At 45.8% G+C, this 19,966-nt stretch overlaps 2 protein-coding genes across 2 annotated transcripts; both read left to right on the top strand.

Annotated features, from left to right (window-relative positions):
* The first annotated feature begins 868 nt into the window (after positions 1–868).
* On the top strand, positions 869–4,846 carry SCT (secretin). The gene is made up of 5 exons (XM_009954003.2): positions 869–957; positions 2,022–2,126; positions 2,414–2,518; positions 3,609–3,710; positions 4,735–4,846. The coding sequence occupies exons 1-5, from the start codon at positions 869–871 to the stop codon at positions 4,844–4,846; spliced, it is 513 nt and encodes a 170-aa protein (XP_009952305.1).
* Positions 4,847–7,168: 2,322 nt separating this feature from the next.
* Positions 7,169–19,549, top strand: CDHR5 (cadherin related family member 5). Its single transcript, XM_086472364.1, has 15 exons — positions 7,169–7,247; positions 7,461–7,639; positions 8,531–8,581; positions 8,934–9,026; positions 9,150–9,248; positions 10,582–10,692; positions 11,057–11,233; positions 11,642–11,732; positions 12,597–12,694; positions 13,409–13,615; positions 14,655–14,771; positions 15,396–15,468; positions 16,731–16,736; positions 17,950–18,101; positions 18,977–19,549. Exons 1-15 carry the CDS (start codon positions 7,169–7,171, stop codon positions 19,547–19,549), a joined length of 2,106 nt encoding a protein of 701 aa, XP_086328490.1.
* Positions 19,550–19,966: the final 417 nt, after the last annotated feature.

Genomic DNA, 19,966 nt, shown 5'->3' with positions numbered 1-19,966 from the left:
GGAAGGCCGGCATATTATAAATTACAGACACGGCTTCTGTGTAACCCCTGGGGAAACGTGAGCACCCTCTTACGGAGGCACATACACATCCCTGCAGGCACAGGGCTGCAAAAAGAGCCTGGAAATAAAAGGGAAGAACATGCAATGGATTGTGATAAACAAAATAATGCTTTTCTTCTTTTTATTTCCATAAGAAAACACAAATATGAGGTTCTGCTGCTACTGAAAATGTGTACTATTTCTTTTTTCCTTCTTGGAAGAGTAGAGGGTAGGCAGATATTGGCACACACAAGAGCCCTTCCCTTCTCCTGTGTGTAGACGGACTTTTATTTGGTATATGCTTTTTTTTTTTTTTTTCTGAAAAAATCCAAACAGATTTCTCCTGGGCATCCTCTAGGTATACTAATAGCTGTCCATGTGAGTGCTTTAAATCCTCTCCCCGAAGGCTCAGCTCTCAGAGACTCACAGTAGAATGGGGTTTACTCCATGGTGTTGTGCCACTGATGGATTAACTCCCATGATACCTCCCTGCATGTTCAAGGCATGTTATACCGACCCGCAGCAAAACAACAGCACAAACATCATCTCACACAGCCGACCTCAGACCTGTGCTCCGGGACTGAGCGGTGGTGGTGGTGGGACAACAACTACAAACAACTTCCAACTAACTGGCAACACAAATGATTTGAATTTTTCATCTTTTGTATTTTAAAGAAATACTATTTTTGCTGGCAGGAATTCCTGCCTAATTTATCTATAGTGGTGTTATTTCTATAGCCATATCCTCTGTGTGGCATGTGAACTATATCAGAGAAAGACTGAGGCCATTTGTTCTTATAAAACCTTGTGCTTTAATTCAGGAGAGAACATGGCTTCCTTGATGACTCGTCTGTGGCAACTAATTATTCCCATGATTGTCCTATCACACTTCTCAGCATCTCTTCCATCCCGGGAGAGGTAAGCATTTCTTGTGCCTCTGCTTCCTTTTTCTCCATGGCTTTTTGTTCAAAGAGCCTGCTAGCTATAAAGTCAGCCTTTTATCTTTTTTCCAGAACTTGCAGCTGCTTGGCTGCAAATATTGTAAATATTTTTTCTTGCTTAAGATTGGAAACAATGATTTGACTTAATTTAGGAGAAAAATCAGGACCCCAAACAGATCAAACTAGAGTAAAAAAGACACTCTTGAGTCTATTTTCCCATTAAGCACTTATACAGGCTGACAGAGGTGGAAGTTCCTGTTTCAAATAGCCTAGTCTTATGAAAACATAAACAAAAATAGTCAATCTTTTAAGTTCACCAGTTCACAGTCTTGCGTGTAAGACTTTGGCAGGGTTGTCTCTCCTCCCACTTGTGCAGGGGCAATTAAAGCACAGAGAGACTAAAGGACTTAGGCTGGAAGAGGACAGAGCTGAGACTCCCTTGCAGCCCTTCCATGGCCACAACCAGTGCCTGGCCTGGCTTCCCTGGCACGGTACTGGCATAGACACACACACACACACACACAGAGTCTTTCCAGAAGCTGGACCCCAGACCTTTTATCCTACCCACTGGCTAGTCTGGTTTGAACAGCTCTGGTTGAACCTCACTGAGGCTTTGAGCCCTCCTGTTAACGGCTTCTCAATCAGTCACCTGCGAGTGCTGGTCTTTGGTACCGCCACCGTTACCTACCTGTTCCTCAAGGTCTGCGTACCTGGGTGTTTAATGTGTGACTTCTCCAGTCATACTTCTCTCTTTTGGCCTGAATCAGTGTTAACCTCACATTCCCATAACCTTACAGTAAGGTGACTGCATTAGACAGAAGCAAGTGCAGGTAATTTTTCTGTGTCATGGTTAACAAAGATATTTCTTTTAAACAATACAAGATTTGCCCTTTTTTTGGTGAAACTTTGCCAAACTGGCACAAATTATTTCCCATCTTTGTCTGGGACCCTCTTTCCTTGAGGGCACAGTTCCAAATGCCCATTTTTTGCTGGTCTTAAAACCCTGCCTTTTCAGCTCTTTTTTCTCTTCTAACCGCCCAGGACTGAGAGACATGCTGATGGGCTCTTCCACAGTGAGCTCAGCAAGATGAATGGCAATGCCTATGTGCAGCAGCTAGTCAAACACCTGGTGGGCCTCAAGGAGAGGTAAGGACCAGCCAGAACCACCCTCCTGGGGCATGGAAGTCTCCAGCAGGAGATGGGATCCCAGCAATGAGGGGGCTGCCCATGGGACTGAGCTGCCTCCAGCTCCAGAGCCAGCCTGAGCACTGGCCTCATCCAGGAGATGTCCGAGATGAAAGGAGACGGAAGAGGAGAAGGGGAGGGATGCAGGGCTCCTTGATGGTGGGAAGAGAGAAATTTCTGTGTCTTGTGATGTCCCACATCGCTTGGCTGGGAGAAGCAGCCGTTGCACTGTATTTTCTGTGACGCAGGTCCCAGAGGCACTCAGATGGACTGTTTACCAGTGAATACAGCAAGATGAGAGGAAATGCTCAAGTTCAGAAATTGATTCAAAATCTCATGGGCCGCAAGCGCAGGTAAGAGCTCTGATTCCTGAGGAATGGGAGGGCAGCTTGGGCCATGCAGGCTGCGGGAAGGCAGGTCTCAGCTCAAAGGAAAGGGGGATGGCATGACCAGTGGTTCAGAAAACTCAAGACAAGGGCAAGTCATTTCCCACTGGGCTGTGCCTGGAGCTGCTGTGCAATAGCAGAGATATCCCATCAGCCTGCCCTGTGTCCCCCAGCAGGCAGAGCAGGACACAAACCGTCTCACCAAGTCCGTTTCTAAGCACAAATCAACATTTACTGTGTATGCATATCCAGCTTAATCCACAGGACAGAAAACTTTACACCTGATCACAACCCAGGATTTTTTGTTTGCACTTTGAGTGAGTCATCCTTTTTGGGAAAGTTGTAGGAGATTTACCTCCTTCAAATAAAGCATGTGAGAAAATATTTGTAGATAAATGGGCTCTGTAACAGAACGAGGAAGACCTCTGGGTTTCATGGTCCCCACCCATGGCTCTGACTGCCAAACTGGGCAGACTTTAGACATAATCATATGTATGGCCAATATAGGGTCTTTCATCCGGCCGAAATAAGGGGCCACTGGCTCCCACTAAAGCCACGTATATGAGCCCATCATCAGTTATAATGAGGGGCACACTGTGCTACAACTCACAGCTGCTGTTGCCCTTGCTGCTGGTATGTCAGGAAGGGACAATGTTGCCTGGAGAGGTTTCCTTCAAGCTTGATCCTTTCTTCAAGGCAGAGACATAGCACATTGATTCCTTCCCATCTATTCAGGGTGCTTTGATATTTTCTGGGACATGCACCACTAATAAAATCCTGGCAGATGCAATAGATTTTTAATTTCCAAATGCTGGAAAAATGTATATATCCATGGGTGGAAGGACACACTGGTACTGGGTAATGAGGCAGAGCACAAGTGCATATTAAAACCTGTCCCTTAGCCAGCCAGAACACATCGGAGCCTGATTTGAAGAGGATACTGCTTTTTCCTCCTGCACAGCTATGGTGACAGTCAGTAGGCTAACTTACAGCTGTGGTGGTTACACTGTTTGTGGGGATTTTTAAAACTGTTACTAATTTTCTTTATTGAACCCAGCTCTCCTGGCCCAGTCAACACAGATGTACAGGGGAGTGAGGAAGAAAACAGCCATGAGGAACTTTGCTTTGTGTGGTTGTACCAGAGCTTTCTAAACACCGGGTAGGTGGGACAGATTTGTCATCTCTATGGCCTTGATCACCAAATTATTGGAGCCGAAAGAGGACCTTTAGGAACTTGTAAATGCCCAATTTTTGCCCCAAGTCTGATGTAATGCAGCAGATCAGAAGGTCTCAGCTGATATCCTCAAAAATATCCTCAAAAAGGAGAAGGGTGTCCATATTTTGAACTCACTTCTGCCTCATTCGCCATCAGCTTGTGAGGCACTGTCTCGGGGACTGTCATGGCTGAATTGCAGCCCTCCGTCACACACCTTTGTACCTCCTGCCACTCTGCCAGCAATGACACTCCCAGGGGTGGTTTGCGGAGCTAGAAAAGCAAATGCTTTCGTCTAACGGCAAGGTGGCATGCGGCCGTGTGCAACCTTCATTGATTCCCGTGCCTGCATTCACAGTGACCTCTATTTCTACGTGCCAAGCCCACCTGGCACTCAGTTTTGCCTTACCTAAAGCAGAGTTGGCATTGAGATTGACTGCTAAGAAGTGCCATATAAAAGCCAGTTATTAAAAATAATAAAACTCAAGGAAACGAAATAATATCTTTTTCTAATCATAGAGTTGCCATCCTGGACTGAAACAACTGTTCATCTCATTCAGAAACCTGATCCAACAGTTAAAATAGAAAGCCTTTGCTACCCTGCCTGGATTCAGTTATTGATTCCAACACACACCTCAGGGTGGGCTGTCCCAGCATCTGAACATTGTCTCTTCCTAGTGACCAACCACTTTCAATTAGACATCTCACTGTTAAATCACTAAAATCTGGAGGAATAAGCTGGCCCTTAGTACCTCCTGTCCACATTGCCTAGAATAAACAGGGATGATAAGACCAATGGGCTTGCCTGTGCATTTGTGGGGTGCCTGGCTGCAGGCAGCCACAATCTGGGTCCCTCTATCATACATCTGCTCTTGGAGTCACCTTTGAATTTTACAAGGTGGCCTAGTCACAATTCCTGCAGTCCATGCCCCCAGGAATCACAAACTATCACTCATTTTTTCCCTTCCAGCCACTCGGACAGTGATGCCAGGGAAGCTGCTGCAATTACCAGCCAGTACATTTGCCCTGTTTCTAAGCAGCTGGTTGCAGACATGAAGGAAGATACAGACAGTTTTGACTGAAGGTGACGGGAAAGAAACAGTCAAGGAGACGGCTTTGCATGTATATAGCCCCGAAAATAAACAAGGAAGCTATTGAATTTGCTTAGGAAAAACTCTTGAGATCAGCAAATAAAAAAAAAAAATCTGGAAAGCAGCCAAACCCCAATAAAACCCCTTAGATTGTCGAGTGAAATCCATGTCAGTGTGAACTGCTGTCAGTAGATGGTGCCTGAATGAAGCACATCACTTCCACTTTGTGTTAGCATCTGCCTGCCTGCTTCTGGAGTCAAATAAAGATTTGTTAGCTACGCCTGTGCTTTGGCTGCTCTTTGGGAACAGTAACAAGCATGCTACCATCACTGGGTGTTGGAATTAGGAAGGCAGGGGGCATGGGAAAAGTATTTTGCCAGACTTCCCCCACCCGAGGGGATGCTTGCTGGGTTTCCCCCACGTGAGGCATGTTGGGACTAGCTGGAGTCCCACACCTTCCGTGGCTGGGACTGAGGACTGCCCACAACCCAACTGCACAGAGGCCAGCATCAGGGCCTCTGTTTAGCAGAAACTTTGCCGGGTGCTGGATTTTATTGCAAAGAAATGGCCGAGAGCTATGCAACATAGATACACACTGTAAATCTCGTTTCCACTCCATTCGGCCCCTGTATTTACTGGCCCAGCTTTCTCAGAGCCACTAAAGACAAAGCTCCACTAAGAGGAATTTGCTCCCACCATTTAATAAGCTTTACATGTTATCCCTGCCCCATGCTGCCTGGCAGATTCCCTCCTCTGATAGAACAGCAACTCCACCTTTCCTGTAAAACCAACAGATTTGGAAGAACAGCTCTAAAATAAGGCATCTTCAGCTGTGACCATGTGTGCCTCCCGCAGAACGGCGCAGTCCATCCTGCACCAGCAGTTTTCACCACCTAGGATGTACCTGACACCTGCAAAGAGCTAGTCCCTCCCAAATTCCCTTACTGGGATGCTGAAGTGCTGGTCTCACAAACCTTGGCGTGTGTTTATTTCGGTCCATAGGAAATCCCTGCAAGGAAAGAGACCTCTTGGAGGAGTTTTGGAAGGAGTGTTGACAGTCTGTGTTTCATTAAGCCACTAAGGGCCATCTGGCTAAAATGCAGCACCTGAGAACTTTCTGAAATCAATTGGGCTTTTAAAAGAGGCAGTGAGAGCAGTTGTCCCCTTTCTCCTCCTACACAGGGGGCAAGATGAAAACACTGGTGTTTCTTTGCACAAGTGGCCAAACACCTTGCTGCTTGATATTTGGCTTGGAAAAATTCACTCAGAAAATGACAGAACAGGACAGCAGAATAGCATCTATCGAGGCTTCAGGAAGCTGCTGAGATGTAAGTAACTGGAGCGTGGATGGAGATTCTGGGGAGCATCCCCACAAAGAGCCTCTGCTGGCAACTGGTAGAAGAGGGCATGTGATGTCCCTACAAAGTTGCTGGGCAATCACTGGGCTGCAGCTGGGCCCAGTCGCTCTCTCTGGATCCACCCTGCTCACTTTGTGAGGATATTGTAGGGTGCCTGGGAATAACAAGATTTTCTCAGAAACATAACTGATTATCTCAAGCCAAGGACTTACACAGGGCCTAGCTCCTTCCTTTACCATCCAAACAAAAGAGCAGCCACATGGCTTTGTCTTCACTAACATTTGCTTTTTCCAGAAACAAAGACATTTAAAATCTGGCTTGCTTTTTTTTTTTTTTTAATCTATTTTTCAGCAGCAACATGACAGGCTGCAACTAGAAGAGAGAGATCATAAGTCATGGGCTGGAGAGCAAAACCTGTTATAAAAAGGGGTGTAGGCCATGCAGAAAAAGCCTGGCTAAAATAAATAAGATATAGGACATATAGCAGCATCATTATGACTTTTTCCAGGAAATTATCTAACCAAACCAGACGCTATCTCTGGCACAAAAGAAACATAAATTTGCCCACTTCCTCCCCACTGAGAGAGGCTGGAGTATACAGACAGCTTCCCAAGCGTCAGCCCTCGTCCTCCTTCATGCTTGTGCTCATCTCAGGGGGCTTAACTCTGAGTTCTGAAACGCTTCAAATACATCGTTGTGCTACAGAGAGTTTAGGACAGGGAAGACCCAGGAACAAAGCAGAAGCAGGAATTTATGTGTCATCATGTGCTATGACTGGTAAATATCTTTCAATAAGTCATCCAACGAGGCAAAGAGGCAAAGGTTGAACTGCAGCAACCCACTCCAGCCAGTCAATGTTTTTACCTTCACAAAGCAGTGAACTCAGAAGACAGCACTGGGAGAAACGGGGAGAGAAGAGGGAAACGGGGATTTTTTCAACAACTGACAGCTCGCCATGGCTCTTCCTCACTGGCTCCTCACTTCTGTGCTCTTTCTGCTGCCCTTCATAACACATGTTTCAGCACAGCAACAAGGTAAGCTCTTGCAGGAGGTCCATGACCACAGAGGAATAATCCCAGAGCAGGGTTGCACCATTATAGGTGGGAGATTTTTACCCTCCTACTCTGAGACAGCTTTGTTCAACACCCTTCTCCCCAGTGATAACCAGAGGGGTCTCAGGTCTCACCCAGCCCTGTCACAATGCGAATCCCTGGGCAATTTTGTGTCTCGTTTGTGTGTTTTTCCAGGATGTTCCGTTGATAATAGCAAACCAAGCGTTTATGAAAATAACCCTCCTGGCTATGTGGTGACCACTATCCATGTGGAACCAGGCTACACTGTGATGATTGATCCTAATTCCCCTGATGTCAGTTTTTTCACTATACAGGGGTCTGAGCTGCAGCTGAACCAAAGTGTGGACTATGAGGTAAGCCTGTAGCTAGCAGCTGTAAGGATGAGATGGATAATGCTGGGATGCAATGAGTTTCAACCTGGGGTTTTGGACTTTGGGGATTTGTAATCCTTTTCTAAAGGATCGAGGAAACAACTTATAAATAAATTATAAACCTATTTCAGTTGAGTTTGAGCTAACTGTTTGGGAGGTCAGCCCTTCCACAAGCAGAGTATGAGGAGGAGGGGGTGCATGGTATGTCTGCTGTCACCTCCCTTCAATGAGCCTGTATCAATTAAAGCAAGTGGAAGTTTTAAAACTGAAAATGTGACAACTATAGCGTTCAGAGCTCTCCAGGACTCACGTAAAAAGACCCCTGTTTGCCTGTAGAAAACACAGCTTTGAGCAGTGAGGTGATCTTGTGTGAAGCATAAAGACTGTATAAAAGGTCAGTGTGTTCAGTTAGGTTGCTGCCAAATTACTTTCCTGGAGTGCTCTGTACACAGCCACAAGCATCCTTAAGCTGCCTTTCCCCTCATGTAAAAAACCATATTTATTTGAGCAAAGAACAGCAGAGTTAACACCCTGCAGGTGACACTGTACTTGCTGCATGGTACATTTCTGTTTCATTCAATTTGAAAAGAAATCTCTGTTTCTATTTACCTGAAGTGCGAGAAAATGCCCGATTAGCTCTGCCGACATGTTACAGGAATCACAGGGAGAGAAGCTGGTCTGTTTTGACTCCATTATAAACAAGATCCCAGTGCTGATGGGCAGCTGCAAAGGAAAGAAAGAAGTTAGATATGCCTGAAAACATGATAAAGCCCAGCAGCATTTCTGATTCAGCAATGCCTGTATTTACTTTAGAAAGAGTTAGTAGATTTTGGCTTGTTTCTACAATGGCTGGGTTTTTGGTTTTGCCTACAGAAGGACACCTTGCTGCTGGTGTCCCTGATCTGCCAGAACGATGCTGGGCAGGTGAGTGCTCTTCCAAACACTCAGCCCTGTTACAAGGTACTGCAGGGCAGCACGTACTTCCCTCTGCTCTTCCTAGTCCAGAGATGGGGATGAGGAGATGTCCTTTTCTTTGCGGACATACACCCTCCTCTCACAGTCAGAGAGAGAGTGCCCGCGGCTCCACGAATGGGGAGGGGGTGGGAACAAACCCACAATCCTCCCCACACACTGTGGGCTGGCTGCAAACCCCGGCCCCATCCAGACCCCATCCAGCTGTGCTCCTCACACCATCCCCTCTGATCACTGCAAATCAGGATCAGCCCCTAAAAGTCTTATTTGGGTCTTTGATACTCTCGCTGTACCCTTTCTGCAGAGTGATTATTTGAACATTTTTGTGACCATTCTCAACATGAACGATAACAGCCCAGTGTTTAAGGAAACGAATCTCACCAGAGTTATTCCTGAGGTAAGTGTTTTGCAGAAGTGAAGAGGACACTAGGTCACCCAGTGCTGTGGGACCAGGCAAGAGTTAGCAGGGAGAAGTCTTCAGCCCATTTCAGAGAGAATAACCACAACCACTTTGTTTCAGGATACAAAAGTGAATACAACCATTGTAGCTCGTGAAGATTTGCGTGCTAGTGATGCTGACCTGGACACCATCTTTTATGAACTCTCAACAACAGTGCTGGTGAGCAACTCCTTTGGGGAAAAACCCAGTAGCTCTGGAGGAGTCTTTGTGTTTAATTCAGAAGAGCCCCAGCTGTGAGGCTGAGGTCACTGTACTGCATTTAGTGCTCTGACAACTTCTGGAAGAGGGACACCTTTTGCAAAAGCCAAATGCTGGTTTGGTTAGCAGGACAGAGCAAACAATACTGCAGATACTGAACTCTTTTGCTGCTCATGCTTTTATTACATCATACAGATTAAACTTTCATCTAGGATATTCTGAGCCATATGATCCAGGGAAGTGTTGTTGGGATGGTCTGTAAACGTATCAGGAGAGACCTTTGTACCTCAGAGTTCAGAATTGCACTGAGTCAGGTAGGGAAAGGAGTTGTTGTTCTGTTTCCCAGCACTGTCCACGCAGAGCGGAGATAACATGAGCTGCCCACGATCACACAAAAAGTCTTTGGCAAAGCCAAAGGCAGACTTCACTTTCCTCAGGTCCCAGTTTAGTGCCTCAGTTTATTTGCTCTTAAGGGAGTTTGCTTGGTAACATAGGAAATGAATTATATGCAGTTAAACTGATGCCAGCCTAGAATGCAGGGGCCAGCTAGAGACTAAAAAAAAAAAAAAAAAAAAAAAAAGAGGAAATTCAAGAGAAAAACAAAATGTATATTCACATTTTTTAAAAGTATTGTGGAGTGAGCAGGCAACATCTGACATTCTGCCTGTATCACCTCATAACTCCAGGGATTTTAAGGGTTGTGAACAGAAACCACAAGTTTTTGAATTTCAGCTTTGGGACCAGACTTTGCACTCACATTGGTATAAATCCAGAGGGATTTAGAAATTTGGAGGAATTCTAGTCAAGACATAAGATTAAATGAGAACCAAAGTAGGTGCAGAAGGTCATAGACTAAAAGGCAAGGTACGTTATTTCACTTCGGCTTTACAGTTGCTTCTGAAGTTCAGCTGTGCTAGGCTAAGGCAAGGGATCTTTGCCAGCTCTCAGAGGCTGATCCGTCTGTGAGATTGATGGCTGCCATGGACCCAAAATCAAGGATTGTTTGCAACCTGTTGAGTGTAGGAAATAAATGAGGTAAAAGATTTCATCTAGTACCTGCTGAGCAGGTAGGCAGGCAAAGCTGGGGATCTTGGAGAAGAAAACTCACAGGAACATGAACAAACCTTTCTGACAAGCCAGGCAACTCCAGTGTGCAACACCAAAGATTAGTTAAATCTGGCATTCTCACACTGCCCCCTGCGCCACCCCCTGCCCAGGTCCCCAGGACTGGGATGACAAACACAGCAATGAGCAGTATTCTGAACACGTCTGGTTTTCCTTTTCATCCCGCCAGGGCACAGACGGTTATTTTGCCATAAAAGGAGTTAATAACCCAGAAATTTATTTACAAAAAGCATTGGACTACGAGAAATTTAAATTGACAACGTTGGTCTTGTATGCAAGGGTGAGTCCTTTAGAAGGAACAAAATGCCTTGTTTGCCCCAGTCTCTCTTCACTGAAGGGTAAGTCTGAACGGGAGATCTCTGTGATGGCAGGTGGGAGGGTAGATACTGGGGGGGGGGGGGCGGGGGTGTGTGTGTGAATTTGGAGCAGCCTTCCGCCCTCTGTAACTACACAGTGACAGACTTGCATTCAGTCCACCTTTGTCAGCAGAATGAGATCATTCGCTGCCTTAGCTAATCTCACATAAACTGATAAGCCTCAGACAAAATGGAGTTACAACAAAAAAGCCACTGGCTTTTGCAGATGGGTTGTTCTTTCAGCAATAAAACTTTCCTCTCACAAGTATGCTTTGCCTTTGGGTGCAGGACAGGCCTGTGGGCAGCAACGACGCCACCAACACAGCTACCGCAACGATAAACGTGTTTATTGAACAAGCTGACACCAAATCACCCTGGTTCCTGCCCTGTACTTTCATTAACACGGACCACAGCATTTGCATCAGCAGCCCCTATATTGGGAGGGTCAATATCTCCGAGATGTCGGTAAGCAGGCATGATCAAACAGTATCCTTGGCGCTATTCTCAAACAGCATCCAGGTGCTATTCCCAGAGGGTAGTGCCTAAGAATTTCCAAGAGCTCATGCTGATCTCCAGGCACAAATGCAGATGATTCAGCATGACAGGGAGCCTTCATCATCCTGAAAAGTGGAGGTTCCCCCAACCCGAGCAGCACTGTTTGTCCTTGCTCCTGCAGCATGTCACAGGAGAGGTGGGAGCTGGAAACCCCTTTGTTCCAGGCTGTCTCACCTCTGCCCTGTTACAACCACCTCCCAGCAATAAATGCCATTCTGCCCAGACAAAACCACCAGAGCCACACTGGGACGGGAGGATGCTGCAAACGCTAATTTGGTGCTGCGGTGTGGTATGTAATGCTTTGCCTCCTTACTGCAGACGGAACCACTCACCCTAGAGCCGGGGCCAATCTACGCTATTGATCCTGACTACACTTTAAATGAAAAAATCGTGTACAGTATTGTTGGTGGTGAGTAGAAGTTGTCACCTTCCACAAACAGCATTGCTCGTGTGTCCCCTACATCACCTGCCAAGAGGAGACACTTTCCACAGCACTTGAGAGTTGAGGACCTGGGCATTTTTCCCTCTGTTTCTGCCACAGAGACATAACTAGATTCACAGAAAGTTATGGTTTCAGTAGAAGAAACAGACTGTACAGAGAGCTTCCCCTGTACAGTCCCACAAACCAATTTCAAAAGGACTTTGTTTTTTGGGAGGTGAAACGTGTTATTTCAAGCTTTTAGACTTGATTTTGCCAGTCTGGTCACGCCACTTTCATTCAGTCTTCACGCTAAACCTAAAATTCCCACATCATCAGCATAATTTTCATTTATTGCCAAGAATTATGTTTTTATCCCTCATTGCTACTATCTAATCTGCCCTGTTTTAGTCTTGATTTCAAAAAGATTACTCGAATACATTCAACTGATTGCCCAATCATTGACTGGGCTATTTATTTCATTCAAAGGATTTCTTTTTTTTTTAAAAAAAAAAAATAGTGGAATTTTGAATAACTATCAAGGCAAAGGTAGATCATACTGTTCAGGTGGAGTGATCACTTGTTCATCTCCTGTTAGGCACTAGGAAATGTAAATCTTTGCTGTCCTGCCTCATCTAGTTGGGTTCTCATACACTTTCTCGATGCTTTTTTTTCTGTTGAGTCCCTCTGAATTCCTGGCCAGCACTCGCAGCCCTTGGAGCAGCCAGGCAGGCAAGGAAAACAGCATTATGCCCTGGGGGTATTGCCACTAGAATGTGGAAAAAATGAATCAATGAGCTCCAGGTCGCTTTACGAAGGTATCCAATGATGGAATAGTCTTTCCATTTTCTTTAGGGAATACAGACAAAGTATTCTCCGTGGATGCAGACACCGGGAATCTAACTATGAACAAAGCAGCGACCTCCCCGGACCGTTATCTGTTGCAAGTCATGGTAAGTCTGATGACATGCCAGACAACAACCCAGCATAGCTGGCTTTCTAGGAAGCTGCAGTCTTGATGTGACAGGAGACAACTACACTAACAATTAAAGCTAACTCAGTTACACCCCTTCTTTTGGAAGGGCCTAGTATTTGACCAGTGTCTCATATCAGCTTACATGAAAAGCTCTTACAGGAGTTAAGAGGCATTTTCCCTTGTGTGTGTGTTGCAACATCAAAGCAAATTAACTTTTTTGTTAAATGGGGATGCCCTGCTGAGTTGAAAGTATGGAGGAGTGTAACTGGAAGGCTTTCTCCAGGCATGGCTGGAGCTTGTGTTACAGTAGTCAACCTTAGAAACAAGCTCCTCTTTCGGGTACAGCTCAAGGGGAAGGGAGGGAGTTGAAAAGCACTCCCTGCACATACATAGCCAGGAAGTTGTGGACTCAACTGACCCAAAGCCTCACCAAGATGTGCAGACTCTGCCTGCTGGTGCTGGAACCTCACTGCTTTGTACTGGAGCATGGCAATCTGTCCAGAAATGGCCCTTATAGAGGGTCATATCTAGACCAAGACTGTGGAGGGCCAACAGCAGAAGCAAGGACTCCAAACCCATCTCAAATCTCACTGAAAAAGATGGAAAGAATCCCATGGGTTGCAGTGGGCTTCAGATCAAACCTCTCCTTTTGTGTCTCACCACTAGCATCTCTCTCTCTCTTTCTCTCCAGGCCACCCAGGTCAACAACATACAGAAATACTCCATAGTCAGTGTAGAGATTAAGGTCATCAATAAAAGTGATTTTGCACCATACTTTGAGAGCAGGATCTACAACGGGACAGTACTTGTTGGTCTGGCCCCAAGAAGCTTTGTATTCCAAGCTGGTGAGACTTCAAGACCCCTAATGATAACAGCAGCGGATGATGATTTCCCGAATGTAAGAAACTGAAAATGCACTGCATTCTTTCTCACTGCTTCAGGCTTAAAGCAGGATGAGAAAAAGTGAGGAAAAGGAGGTGAGGAGAAGCAAACACATGTTTTCCTCTAGTGTTCCATATTATATTTTCCTGGAAATTCTACATAGACCAGAACTGCTTACGGTGTGATACAATGTGGAGAAGCTGCTGGAGTCCTCTCTTCCAAAAGTCAGTCCCACCCAGATCTATGTAGGTGAGCTGATCCACAGCAAAACAGCACGCTGAGTAAAGCCCAGGGTTAGCAAATACTGTGAATGGGTCCAGATCTGAATTAGGGCTGGGTTTCCATAAAGACCTCAGGGTGGCAGGATCCCAGGAGGAGGTGTCCTTTCTCTGCCAGGTCAAGGAGAGCTATTTGTGGACTGGCCTGGGAAGAGGAGCCAGTCCAAAGACAGCAGACTAGCAAGGACCTGCAGTCCTGGACCAGAAATTGTTAAATTTTCCCTGTAAGGACTCATTTTGAGAGAGCCATTCCTGAACAACCTCCTGGGAGAAGGAAAGGGGAAGAGAGGTACTGACCAGCCATTCCCGTCCCACTCTATTAAATAAAGAAAAAAGCGCTAGTTTCATTGATGCCAAGGTTTCCATAAGAAGGCTGGGGATCTAGCAGAGGAATAAAGGCCTAGACACAAAGGAAAACACTGTGCAGACCTCAGCACAAGCATTACTCTCCATGTACATCCCCCTTCAGTGCTGAATTAAAGACAGAACTCACCAAATTTACAAGGTCCCTTCCATAGATGTGTTTTGCTTGGGCAAACTAAAGATACCAACACAAGCTGTATAAGACTTGACATATTTGGGAGGCAACGCTTTTAGGATACATCCTTGAACTCAGCAACAGGGTGAACACACTTGAGTTCAACCTTTCTCACCTCCTCAGTCCAGCTTTATTTATGCACCTGCTCAGACTTGACAAGTCCTGCCAACAGGTTGTTGTGAAGCTGCAGGCAAAACACAAACGGTGAGGTTTAATCATTCACTCTTCTGGCTTTTCAGAAAGTCAACCCAAACATTGAGTACTACATAAAAAACAGCACGGATTTCATTGCAACCAGAGATGGACTCATCCTGACAAACGTGATGCTGCAGACACCGGGAACTGTAACCATCGAGGTAGGGCAACTTTCTTTGTTATCTTGCCAGGGCTGTGGAAGGAAGGGGTCATTTCTAGTAACATGGGTGGAATTCCATTAGGTAAGGGATATAATGAAAGGATAGTCCTTGCTTCAACCATTTGCATCATAAATATATAGGGATGGAGGGAGATGAAGTGATAGCAAATTTATTCTCTGGTATTGATACAGGCTATATCTAGTCTATCGACTTTCTAAGAAGCTAGATGTCACTTTGTCCATCTGCCTGCCAGTGACAACGGGCTCCCTCAGACTTGCCTAGCACAACACCATGCCCTATGGAGCTATCTGAACCAGCTCGACTAGAGCATCGTTTCAGCTACACGGGCAGGGCAGAGAGAAGTGCCACCACATGCTGCTGCCTGCCCCACACTGCCTCGTTGTCTGTGTACAGCACTGTGCTGCAGAGTGCACCTGGTTGTGGCCCAGGACAGGGAACCTTCAGAACTCTTCTTCTGTGACCAGATTGTCCAGCTATGATGCAGTGTGGCTATAGCGAGGATATGGACTAGATACTTTGTCCACAAAGGGCCCTCCATGTACTTTGAGAGTGAGCTGGAGATCTAGGAAGTCCCTCAGCTATCTCTTTCCCATGTTCTCATAGGCTGTTGGAAAAGACACGGTGAGTCTGCAGGAGGCAAGCACTGTAATCGTGGTGGAGGTCATCCTTGCCACAGGTAGGCTGGGTGTCTCTTTGTTTCCTGCTTTGTGAAGATGACTGGGGAGTCTTTTCCACTTCTGTGGGTAAACTGGCAATGACAGGTCACCCACTGAAATCTGTGGACCTGGGCTGAGGCCAAGCCCATACCTACAGGAGGTTCTACAGTGGCTGTAAGAGAGAAAACACTCAAACAACTTCCTTATGATGTGGTCACCACATGCCTCAAACAGCCTCCTGAGACTTTAAGTAGTGCTGTGTATTGTGGTGTCCTTTCTTGTTATTCCAAAGCTAAATCTGGGGTTGCTTCATGCCGTTTTGTGGGTCAGAAATAACCCAGGATATCTTACCATGGCAAAGGAAGGCTGCCCTGTCACCTTGGTACATTACTGTTTTCAGCCAAAACCAGAAAAATGCAACATTATTTCTTGTCTTACGCAAAGCGAGCAGAAGGTGGCACACCCCCCCAAAGCCAGGCCTCCTCATGGGCCAAGGCATTTTCTCCTCGGGTCAGATCGAGTTCTTATACTCCAAGATTTTAAGGTCTTACCAGGAGAAATTACCCGTGAGAAATAAGATAGACATGGGGCTGCATACACAACCCGCCAGCTATCATTTGGCTCTATTGATGTAAAAATAGCTTACACTTCCATACTCCTTAGAAATGGCTCTTAAATAGGTCTTACAAATCAGTTAGATTTGAAGCTTATGAAACTTCTTATGCTTTGGATTAAGATGAACCAATATAATGTATTTTCACATCCAGATAGGCAGATAATGCCCAGATTCACCAGTTTCTACAAGATGATGTGTGATTGAAGCTCCCAGTTGGGCTCTTCCATTACTTTACCCTCTTATCACCACCACTGTGGGGATTTCTGGAAGAAAAAAAAAAGGCGGGTGCCTGGGTGTAAATTTGGATTCCCTAAAGGCAGTGTCACTTTACAGCCAAAAACACTGGCTGCATAAAACACACAAAAACCCAGTTTAAGGGCACGGTCCAGCTCAGCAGAAAGCTAGTTCAGGTGTCAGTGCACAGAGCTGCAAATGCTCCAAACAGACGAACCAACACTTCTGTGCAACTTTTAATGTTGCCCTTGCTATTTAAACCAACCAAATTAATGATGCTGGTGACTATGCAAAAAGCGACTGAAATTACACTGAATGGCTCAGAGCCTATGAGAGGAATTGTGCTTTATACTACAGCCAGCATCCAGGAATGGCCTAAACAGAGCTGAGATTTGATGGCAAATCTGTAGGATACTTAACTCTCAATTTGAGGAGGTGGTGTGAAGGTATGTGCATGCAACAGGTTGGAGAGTGCTTTACTGAGCATTCCAATATCCAGGGGGTAAGTAGAGGCGTTTTAAACATATTTTCCTTCTGGGAAGTAGTAACTGTACCTTGGCCTCTGGTTTCTGAGACACTGGGGCTGGAGCCAGCTCACACAGATATCCAGGTGAGCCACTCCACCAAGCTGAGCCAGCTTTCACAGAGGCATTGTGCTGCACGGCACAGAAGGAGTTAAGGGCGGTGGAGTTTCACATCAGCTCTGTGGGCTGTGGCTCCCTAGGAGACGCGATTAAGAAGCAAAAATGCACCGACATCCTAAACCCTTACCAACGTATTAATGATAAACTGAGGGTGCAATCAAATGTGGAGGGAATACTCAAAGTCCATTGTCATAAACAGGGCAGCAGGAGAACAAAACTGTGTTTCATTAATTGTTTAACTTTAAAGAGACTGATTTACACCACAAAATGAAGCTGAAAAACGTAAAAATAAAGAATCCCATTGACAACAACAAGCAAAGCTCATTAGCTCTGAGGAAGTTACTGTCTTTCCACTATAATGCTGATCTCTACAAATATGCTTACGCTGACTGGTGGCTGAAAGCAGAAGCCGCTCCTGAGAAGGCTGGTGTATATTGCTACAGCTACAAAAGGGCAGGAAAGGCTTTCCTGTCCCGGGGACCTTCTAACGCTTTTACTATTTCCTATTATGCTGTTTTATTTCTTATTTTAGTGTGCTCATCGGTATTAGAGGTGATGTTCTGGATTAAAGGAAACTTTGCATTTTCACACGCATAGGTACAAACATACCTCATTTTTGCATTCTGGTGTAAATGGGTGAAGTGAGAAAGCAAAAGACCTACCTGGCTTTACTCCATGTAACATCTGCTTGCCTAACAGTCACATATATATCAGCTTAGTTAAACCATGGGGTAAAAGTCATTGTCCTGTAATAGGATGTTATTTCCACTTCATGTAACTTATCAGAAGTTACGATATTCTGTGAGTGACCACCTTAAAACAACCCTCTGCTTTTAGGACAGCAAACAAGTGGCCTTCTGTGATACCAAGTATATCACTGTCACATCCTGCAGCACAGGATTCTTTGCCCTTCAAAAATTGGTTGGAGCCTCTTCCACAATGACAGGTGGTGTTAAAAAAGCTAGCTGCCGCGTTCAGGCTCTGTTACTGCTTCATTTTTCTTGCAGCTGTAACCTCCTCTGATAAGATACACACTGCTCAGGACATGGCTATCTTAGGTGGTACATTAGCAGCACTGCTATTAATTGCCTTAGCCTTCCTTGGCGTGATGATATACAAACAGTATGGAAAACCAGTCAAACACATGGTAAGGAAAAAGGTAAGTGCTTGTTTGTACCTGAATTTCTTAAAGTTAGAAAGCAGGATCTGAGGAGGTTTTAAAGTGTGGATGGGCTGTCCAAATACTGCACATGTTTGTGTGAAGGTGATGACTCACTCCTGAGACAACGTTTGCAAAGGCAGCGTCACTTTGGTGCTGTTTGCCGTTGTTGTTCTCTGCCCCCCGAGGCTGGAGCTGTATGGTAGATGATGAGCAGACACGGTAAGGAGAGGACCACAGCTCCACGGAGCACAAAATCTAGGATGAATGTGACACATGTCAGAGGTAGTCTCTGAAAAACATGCATGTGTGGTATAAACCATCATTCATCCTCCCTCTATAGTCAAAGGAGAGAAATGTCCCTTCATATCCTATCCTAAAGCCTGGGTTTAGACAGTTGTCTGCACTGGAGGTATTTACTTTTGGGTCTCTCAAGTCCCTGGCAGACTGGCTACTTTGAAGTTTAGGGTATAATTTGTCTGACCAGATGCTGGTCTCTGCCTTAGTGTGGAAACATCAGGAGGCTCCACTGACTACAGCGTGAGTCTGGAGTATGTAGCTCAGGTGAATAACAACAGTCCTTCACCCTGAGTGAGGGAAATGCCACTCCAGAGTAACACCTCAAACACATTGCTGGTGCTCAGCCCTCCTGGAAAACAAGCCCGTGCTTATCTGAAAAAACCACAGAAATGGAGTCAATAAAAAATAGGTGTTCTAAGGAGCTGTATCTTTCCCAGGCTTCAAATAGGTCTAACTGCAAAACAAGCTGAAGCTTTCCTGAGCAGTAGCTCAGTCACTTCAGCCACCCCTTCCCCAAGCCCCCACCCTCTCTCTTTCCCTTTCACTGCAATCACAAGGTGTCTCTCCTCCTGCAGTTCTGCAAGGACATCTCTGGGGGTTACCAGAACCAATCTGACGAGCAAGATGAACACCCAGACATGAGCACCAAACAGCATGAGACGTCAGAAAACAGCAGTGTCCAGTCGATGACACATGCGCTAGAGCAGCCAGCACTTCCCTTGCCCTCTTCCAATGCAGAAGAAATTGATAGCCTCCGAGAGGCTTCTAGAGCTTCCACCATCATCTTTGACCAGGAAGAGAAAGAGGAAGAAGTGGAAGAAAAGACTGAGCATGAGAAAGAAGTGAAGTCTATCCTCAAGACAGACAGGCATGTGCCAGATGATGGCTACAAAGCTGTGTGGTTTAAGACTGATGTGGATCCAGATGGAGAGAGGGTTCAAGTGATAGAGGACAATGCAGCACATGGCGATGATGACAGTGACGAAGATCTGCAGAAGAACGAGGAGGAGGAAGATTATGACAAGGACGATCACCACAGAGGGCTGGGAATGTCCTTTGCTTCAGAGAGCTCATCACTCCCAGATGCAGAAATGACAGTCAACATGTCTCACACAGATGCAGTGACAGAAGAGGACACTGACATATAATGGGAATGGACTTGTACTCTGCCCCAGAAAATGGGGGAATCTCAGCTGCTTTGCTGACATGAAGCCCATCTTTCTGCTCAGGAGGGAAACTGGAATGCAGGAGGACAAGGTTGCCTGTCCTGCTTGTCTGAATGCAGCGATTAAAGCTGGATGAGGTTACAGCTAACTCAACCTTCTAGTGAGACCTTGAAATATCACCTAGGGTTTTGAGGCGGGGGAACACATCTCACCTCTCCACCTTCCTGCCTGTTCCTCCTGGGGCCCGTTCCACCACATTTCCCAAACCGGTTGCAGGTACAGCAGAGCTGTAGCTGAACTGATTTTGAAGCAGTTAGCCCAGCCTGTGGTAGCAATTTAGTTACACAACCCAGCGTTCACCTCCTCTTGGTGGGTAAATGAGCCAGCACTGACTGCTTG

The sequence above is a fragment of the Leptosomus discolor genome, chromosome 12, assembly GCF_034619465.1.
Source record: "Leptosomus discolor isolate bLepDis1 chromosome 12, bLepDis1.hap2, whole genome shotgun sequence".
Classification (NCBI taxonomy): Eukaryota; Metazoa; Chordata; class Aves; order Leptosomiformes; family Leptosomidae; genus Leptosomus; species Leptosomus discolor.
Note: the sequence above shows the minus strand (reverse complement) of the source record. Positions and strands in the feature narration are given on the sequence as shown.